This window comes from Vespula pensylvanica, chromosome 9, assembly GCF_014466175.1.
Source record: "Vespula pensylvanica isolate Volc-1 chromosome 9, ASM1446617v1, whole genome shotgun sequence".
Taxonomy (NCBI): Eukaryota; Metazoa; Arthropoda; class Insecta; order Hymenoptera; family Vespidae; genus Vespula; species Vespula pensylvanica.
In genome coordinates this window covers 8227530-8235497 of record NC_057693.1, presented here as the reverse complement: position 1 = coordinate 8235497, position 7968 = coordinate 8227530, and the positions used below count along the sequence as shown (strand labels likewise).

Sequence of the window (7968 nt, the reverse complement as noted above, 5' to 3'; positions counted from 1 at the left end):
TGAACATTTTAGATGAAACATTCTAAAAATTTTTTTTGTTCCATTATTTGAACGAATAATAATATCGTAATAATATAAAAATATTATTCAGATAGGTTGTACTATAATAAATATATATCAATGATATCGACGAGGAAGAAAAATGGTTACAAAAACGTAAAAAAATGATTACAATTATCTACATGGCTAATTTTTTTTTTTTTTTTTTTTTTCTACACATTTAACTTACGTTTTTAATCTCGTTCGCCGATGAACGATTTAACTACTTTCGTTATATTTCTTTAGAGTTGTAAATATTAAAGTTACACGATCGTATTCTATATACAGAGTTCAAAAGTTTTTAGATCGTTGAAAACTTTTTAGACGATTTTAAATATTAATTAATTTGAATTACCATTTTACGAGATATTTCAGGACTGCAGTTAGGCTTGTAGTTTTACGGTTTGACGAAAAAGAAAAAGAAAGAAGAAAAAGATTAGCTTAAAGGATTAGATAAAGAAAGGAGCAGTTAAGTCGATTTTTAAAAAATTAAGAAGTCATCCTGTAGGTCATAGTCTCGGATAATCGAAGTGAAAATAAAAAAACGTTGGAAACGTCGTAAAAGTAAGGGATAAAGAAAGGACTGTATTAAATCGTAGCTTAAGAATGATCAAAGTGGGGTTAGAAAAAGAGGGTGGACCAATGACGTCGACGATCCTATCGAGTAAACTTCTCTTCGTGACAGTTGGTTCGATCGTTTCGACTCTTAATGCATTTTTGATCGTCATGCTCAGAACGCAATGGCCTTTGTTCAAGCTGTACACGTAACCGTAACGGCAGATGCAGTCGAAATGACCGGGCAGATTAATGCAGCTCTCGCCGTCCTCGTACGTGCAATTGTGAATCCCACGGGTACACTCGTTTACGTCGACGCATAGACCAAATCTCGAAGACCACTCGTAACCTGTTTCCGGACACTCGCAGCTAACGTTGATTTGATTCGTTTTAAGGGAAAAAAAATCACGATTCTTTTCACGATCCAACCAGCACTCCCTGTGTCCTGTAAAAAAATCAAACCTCGGTTTAATCATTTTGAATGCTGACCAAAATAATCTTTTTTCTTTCTTTTTTCTTTCGATTATTTTTTTATTTTTTTATTTTTTATTTATTTATTTATTTTTTATTTTTTTCTAAATCTCGTCTTCGGAAAAAGAAATTAAATCCTCCTCAAGAGATAATCGAGTTATCGGTGAGCGATTATAACTCTCGTTAATTTACATCTCAGCGTTTAATGATAATCTTAGAAAAAAAGGGATGGAATGAAAATGGGAAGAAATGAAAAGATATTAACGTGATATTTTTTTTTCTCTTTCATTCTTTCCTTTCTTTTTTTCTTTAATCGCAACATCGTCGGATTCCTCGTCGATTTCATTGTCAAAAGGATTGGTAGAATTGGATGATTAATATTTAATCGATTTGATTCGTACGCGCGTTTATTATTAATGAAAGAAAAAGGTAAAAGAAGGAGAAACAGAAGGAAAAAGAAGAATACTTGTTTGATTCTCAATGTACCTGGAAAGTTCACGGCGTAGCAAGGATTCTGCTTCGACTGGAAACAATCTCTCATGTGCCAGATGTGCTTCATGGGGCAACAGTGATCTGGACAGAAACTGTAGAGAGCGCAAGCGAAAGGTTTTGCATCGTCGGCCCTTGGATCCTTATTACTTGGACCGTATTCGTCGAGACAGTTGGCAAAATTGTCGCAGGATTCACCAAAGTTGGCCAGTTCTTGAACACCCATCATCGTGTACCAACACATGTAATAACTGACGCTGGTACGCCATTGAAAGCGTTCTGGGAAGTGGAACGAAAAATCAATGGAGTTCTCGTATTTTTTCTTTTTCTCTTCTTCTTCTTTTTTTTTTATATTTTCGAAGTTAGAAGGAAAAATTTGAATGAACTCGACGAGATGAAAAAAAAACGTTTTGTTCTTTTGACTGTGACATGTGTAATGGGTCAAAATGTTTTCAGAGGCATGAAAAAAAGAAGGAAAAAAGAAAGAAAACAATGAAAGTAGTTTAAAAAAAGAATCTATTTTTATAATCGTTGAAAAACATTTAATCCATCGCTTTAGGTCTGATCCATTAAGAATATCCCTTACTGATTTTCTAATTAGAATTGACGACGAATAGGATAAATAAAAGTCTTTCGTACGAGTATCGCAATTCGAATTTTCTTCTCTCTCTCTCTCTCTCTTTTTTCTTTCTTTAATTTTTTCATGGTATTAAAATAGAATTTTATTTATGACACGAAACAAATGATTCCAAATTATTCGCACCAAGACGTCATACATACATACATACATACATACATACAATCGATTTTCTTTTTGTCATTTGTTTAGAGAAAAAATTTCTTAGGTATTATTGTAATAGGAATACGTAATATTCCCTTTGGAAAATAATGAGAATAGGACGGCGAATTGGCAAACTCTCTCAGTAGGAAAAAATGTTCTCGTAACTTGCCGATTGGGCCTTGAAAGGGACGCATGGTTAGATTGTCCTGCCTCTGGGCCTCCACGCAGTCTCTTTGAACGTTGAGAATCTGCTCGGTATTGTTTGCCAGATTCCACTTCTGCTCTTTCATGACCGTGACGGTGTCGTCTTCGCGCCTCAGGCCAGTAAGCTTAATGATCCTTCCGAGATATTTCAAACACTCGACAAAGCTCGCTTGGCAGTGTTTGCGTACCTCCCAGTGTACGGATCTCAATGTTGGATTTGGAAATTCCTCATACAAACGACTGCGAACTTCCTCGATGCTCTTGTAATAACGTCGATCATAATCCTTCAAAAGAAAAAAAAAAAAAAAAAAGGGAAGAGAAAAAGAACAGAAATAGATAAGTCCAAGTAGATCGATGTAGTCCAAAAAAAATATATTTCTTTTCTTTTTGTTCCTTTTGAAATCTTTCTTAAGTAATTTTATAGAAAAATCGAGTTCGAATGTTTTCGAACAGTTATATTTTACAGTGATTAATTTATAGAATTAGCTTGTTAATGAAACTAATTTATCTATTCTTTGCACATTATATATATATATATATATAAAATTATTATATTAAATTAGAAATGATTATATTACATCGTATTGCATTATAGTGAAAAAATGTCAGGAGGATATTTAATATCATCAGATATAGATTTTATTAATAATGATACATTAATTAGATGGGATATTGAAATATTATATTTAAGAGTAAACGATTTCGATGTTTATCAAAACGAATTAGATGGATATCAAAGGGAATCTTTCTTAAGACGTTTTACGTTACGAAGAATTGTACAGAAAAGTAGTCGAGTATCTACGAGGAAAGTTCGTTTCAACTTTCACGAGTCCTTCTCTAATTAACAATTTCGAGTGGTTTGAATACAAGGCAAAGTTGTAGTACTTACCTTTCGTGACGTCTTTCCATAAAAGCGACTTAAACGAAATAGCTTATAGGAGACGCTACCTGAAACTTATGAGCTCGAATGAAGTACGCAACGTCCTTTATAACTTCCTTTGCGTCCCAGTTTGGTTCAGGAGACGGGGTAACATCGTCAACGTCCGGTATATCAACTATACTTATATTATGCTGCATAATTTGTTCTGTCACTGGTACAGGACCGACTTCAACGTTATCATCCGTAGTACTCTCTAGTTCGACATTAGTCGTAATAGTTTCGACGTAATCAAAATATTTTACTATCATTATAAAAATGAATGAATTTTTAATACGACGTATATTCATCGTTTACGCTAACAGGTTAGAAAATTGTAAACGTTTGATATATTTCTTATTTTTGATCGTCATTTTTATCGACGAATAATAGATTTTAAACGATTAAGAGAATACCAAGACGGTAAAATCAAATCAATCTATCGTCCATTATTCAAGAGTATGTTTTCGTGATTGGACGATACAGGATCAAGAGATGATTTTAGATCGGTCCTTCTATTCCTAGATTACGATCTTGCTAAGATAGGATCGTAGGATTTAGTACATGTTTACGATGGACTATGCTTATGTATATTTTATCGTGACTCGTGAATGAAAATACCTTCTCAATGTTTATGCCAAAATTATGCTTTATCATTTTATTCTATTAATTTTGTTTGAATGATACGTAATTTTTGCTGATTGATCGAAACGTCAGATAGTTTAAGGTAACTTTATATCGATTATCCGAACGAACTGATCTGAAATTAATGCATGATCTGATATTTAATCGTAATATTTTTCGCAATCCAGACGAACTTTTGACATTTTTAGAACGATACTTCGAAATTCAATGAGAAAAAAATAAATCTTTGTAGTATGTATATCGTTTCTCGTTACTCTCCTCGTCGGTTTAATATAATCCTGCACTTAGTTTATCGTCAGGACAAAAGAATTGGCTCTGATGTTTCATACTAATTTCATGAAAACAAAAATACGTTTTAATCTTTCATAATCGGGAAGCAAAGTTGCTTTTTTTTTCATATATATAAAAACTAAACGAAAACGAAAACGAAAAAAAGAAAAAGAACAAAATAAGAGGAAAATAAAAGGACTTAAGTATTATATTCCTTCTTTAATCCGCACAGACGACACGGGAGATAAATCCATTTCGAGAATTTTCTTTCCTCTTGTTTTATTTCTTTCAGAGAAAATTTCAACCTGCAATCGTGTTTTCTATAGCATTCTTTTTGTTTTGTTTTGTTTTTTTTTTTTTTTTCTTCACACGAAAGATTATAAGCCGAGGATCATGTATTATAGAAAGAAGAGAAAAATATAGTCGCAGAGATTTCTTTGTCCTTGGAGAGAATCGTAAAGTTTTCCGAATATTCGAGCTTAGATAAAGTGGAAGATACGAAAGTAGAGAAGAAGTAATGTAAGATGTAATAACAAAAAAATAAAAAACAAGAAAGAGAGAGAAGTAAGATATAATAAAAAAAAAAAAAAAAAAAAATAAGAGATGTAATAATTCAAAATAATTGGTTGTATGTCGGAAGAATTCTTTAAAAATGTTCTTTTCAGAAACGATTTGTAATATCATTAAATAATACATATAAACAAAGTAGATTATTATTATTATTATAATATTTGTATATAATATTACATACTATACCTAATATAGATTTATATAGTCTTATGATATATCATGATTATAAATTTATGAAAAGAAAATTTTTTTTTAATTACTTTTATTATTTTTATTGCTGTAATAATTTATTATACTAATAATGCGTCTGCTCTTTATATGTAATATAACTACAATTTATTATTATATTTAATATAAGAAATATATTCTATTTGTATATATATATATATATTATAGTTATATCATCTATATATCGGATAATATCTAATGTTCTTTTTCTCTCGTGTCACCAAGGAAGAAGATATGAAATTCTTCGGACAATAAAGTGCCCGTCATATCGTTAGACCGTCTAGCTCGAATTACGTGCAAAACCTTAATGCAATTTTCAAAAGAGAGGAAGGCAAGAAGTAAAAGGATAGCATGACGGTCAAACGCGATATACGTCGAAGTGATCCAAGATTAATTACCGCATTAAAAGGTACGGAAAAGCTTGTATTAAAACGAGGTTGAAAGTTAGCTCGTCGATTAGCAAGTAAATAAAACGACGTTAAAGAGAGAAAACTTTAATTACTTGCGAATATCGATGAGTGACTAAGGGATATTCGTTCATTTTAAAGCCATACTGAAAATGTCATTAACTTTAATTTTTATTTACCCATTTATAAATACGAACGAATAATTATTAGAAAAAAGAAGAAAAAAATGGAAAAGAAAAAAATAATTATTATTAAGTATTAGAGTTAATCGTGAAATATCGAAAGTTGATTGTACTCAAAATATAATCAAAAATAAATTTTTATTTATTTGCTTGAACGTGAACGAATAATTTTTATCGAAAGAAAAGAAAAAAAAAAAAAAAGAAGTAGTATATACTAAGTATTCGCTGATCATAAAATATCGAAGCGTTAGAAGATCGATCGTCCTAAATATATTATCGAATCGATATTTTATTTATCTATTACGCGAGCGAATGATTATCACGAAAAAGGAAAAAAAAGAAAAAATGAATTACTAAATGTTTGCTTATTACAAAATCGTTAGAATTCAAAATGAAGCATAAATATTCGATTGGATTCTATTACTTCGATTATGAATCGAACAAATTTATCGGTTGTTTCTGGATGGATACAAAAATCTAACATTTTCATATCTCCGAACAAAAATTATATATTACTTCTCGTTGTCTCTAAAAAACGCGAAAGAGGGTGCGATGAATCTTACAATGATGGACGCATGATTACCCCCGAATACGAGATTTTAAACCTTCGCAGACTTATATATACTTTGAAAGCTTGCTTGTAAAATGTTGTGGAAGAGTGGAAAAAGGGTTTTTGGAGATGGAGAAAGAGAAGCAGAGAGAGAGAGAGAGAGAGAGAGAGAGAGAGAGAGAAAGAGAGAGGAGAGAGAGGGAGAGACAAAAAAAAAGAAGAAAAGAAAAAAAAACTGAGCGAAAGTTCAGTGAAAGACTGTGAAAATAACTCGAAAGGGGAGTTCCAGGCGAGTGACTTTTTCGTTCCTCGCAACTATTTTTGCAGTCTCATTTCCTAGGGTGTGTTCGGATCAACGAGATCCTTGTTTTGTACGTTGTAAAAATAGACTTCATTTAGAAATGATGTTAGAAATAATCGCCTAAAGCAATTTTGCTGCAACTTCGAAAGGAAAGGAGTCGTTTTTATGTTATTCGTAAGAATAGAAAGAGGAATCCTAAATGTAATTAAATAAAATTAGCTTATATATACATATCTAAAAAAGAGAAAGATAAAGAAAAAGATAAGAAGAAAGAGAGAACTTGAAAATAACTTTGCTCCCTTCATAAAAAACAAAAAACAAATCTGGTTGCTAATAATAATTAATTTTCGAAATTAAAGGATAAAATTTTACGATGAATAATATACGAGTAACGTCGCGACAAAAAAAAAAGTAATTCACCGAAATCGTAATAAAATCGAAAGGAAGAGTTTATAGCAGGTAGGTGTAAGTGAGCGAGGGAGAAGGTGTAAGTGAGTGAGAGAGAGGTTTAGTAAAAACGGAGATAGAAACAGCGTTACATTCTAAGTTTTAGATTCTATAGGGTGTACAGGTTGGTTGGTACGTGCGCGACGACATGTACGTGTTATTTCACGTAGGAAGTGCCTGGCGGATGAGCATGACTTCTATGGGATGTCGCGCCCCTCTAGTATTTTGTCGGATATTAATGGAAGGCAGCTTGATAAATGAGCTGGTCGTGGAAGGCACGCGAAAAGATAGAAAGGGTGGAGAGGGCGAGGAGAGAGGGAGAGTCCGAAGGGAAACTAGTCTTCTCTTCGTCCTATTAGTCCTCCCTGTTTCAACCCCTTAACTTCAACCCCTTTCTACCTATCTACTACTAGATATCCTCTTTTACTCGGGTGTACCGCCTCCAGGCTTTAAAGAGAAAGATTCCAGACTCATACTGGCAATCCGCATTGCGTATGCACCCGCATCTAGATTCGACCTCGTATTTGGAAATTCTCGCGCTTGTTTTTTTTCCTTTTCTTTTCTTTTTTTTCTCTCTCTTTTCTTTTTTTTTTTTTTTATTCAGCTCTTTTCTATTCTTTTTCTTCTTCGTCTTCGTCTTCGTCTTCATCTATTTCTTCTTCTTCATCGTTTTCTCCTTCTCTTTATCTTGTCTCTTCCATTATTCTTCTTTTCTTTTTTTTCTTTCTTTTTCCTTCTTCTTTCCGTCGTTCTTTCATGGCGAATATAGAGAAAAGAGAATCACTCGAGTTTGCGTCGTTCTTGGTAACTGACAGACAGGATCTCTCTCGTACAATCTTGATTCACCAACGAAAATCGAGTAAAATTTTACCCTCTCTAACTCAATTTTCTCTTCCTTTTCTTTTTTGTCTTT

At 32.4% G+C, this 7968-nt stretch overlaps 1 protein-coding gene across 1 annotated transcript; it reads right to left on the bottom strand.

Moving 5' to 3' along the window:
- Nucleotides 1-258: 258 nt before the first annotated feature.
- Nucleotides 259-3727, bottom strand: LOC122631847. The gene is made up of 5 exons (XM_043817996.1): nucleotides 3488-3727; nucleotides 2505-2823; nucleotides 1552-1833; nucleotides 710-1039; nucleotides 259-317 (listed from the first exon to the last, which is right to left on the bottom strand). Exons 1-5 carry the CDS (start codon nucleotides 3725-3727, stop codon nucleotides 259-261), a joined length of 1230 nt encoding a protein of 409 aa, XP_043673931.1.
- Between the last annotated feature and the right edge of the window lie 4241 nt (nucleotides 3728-7968).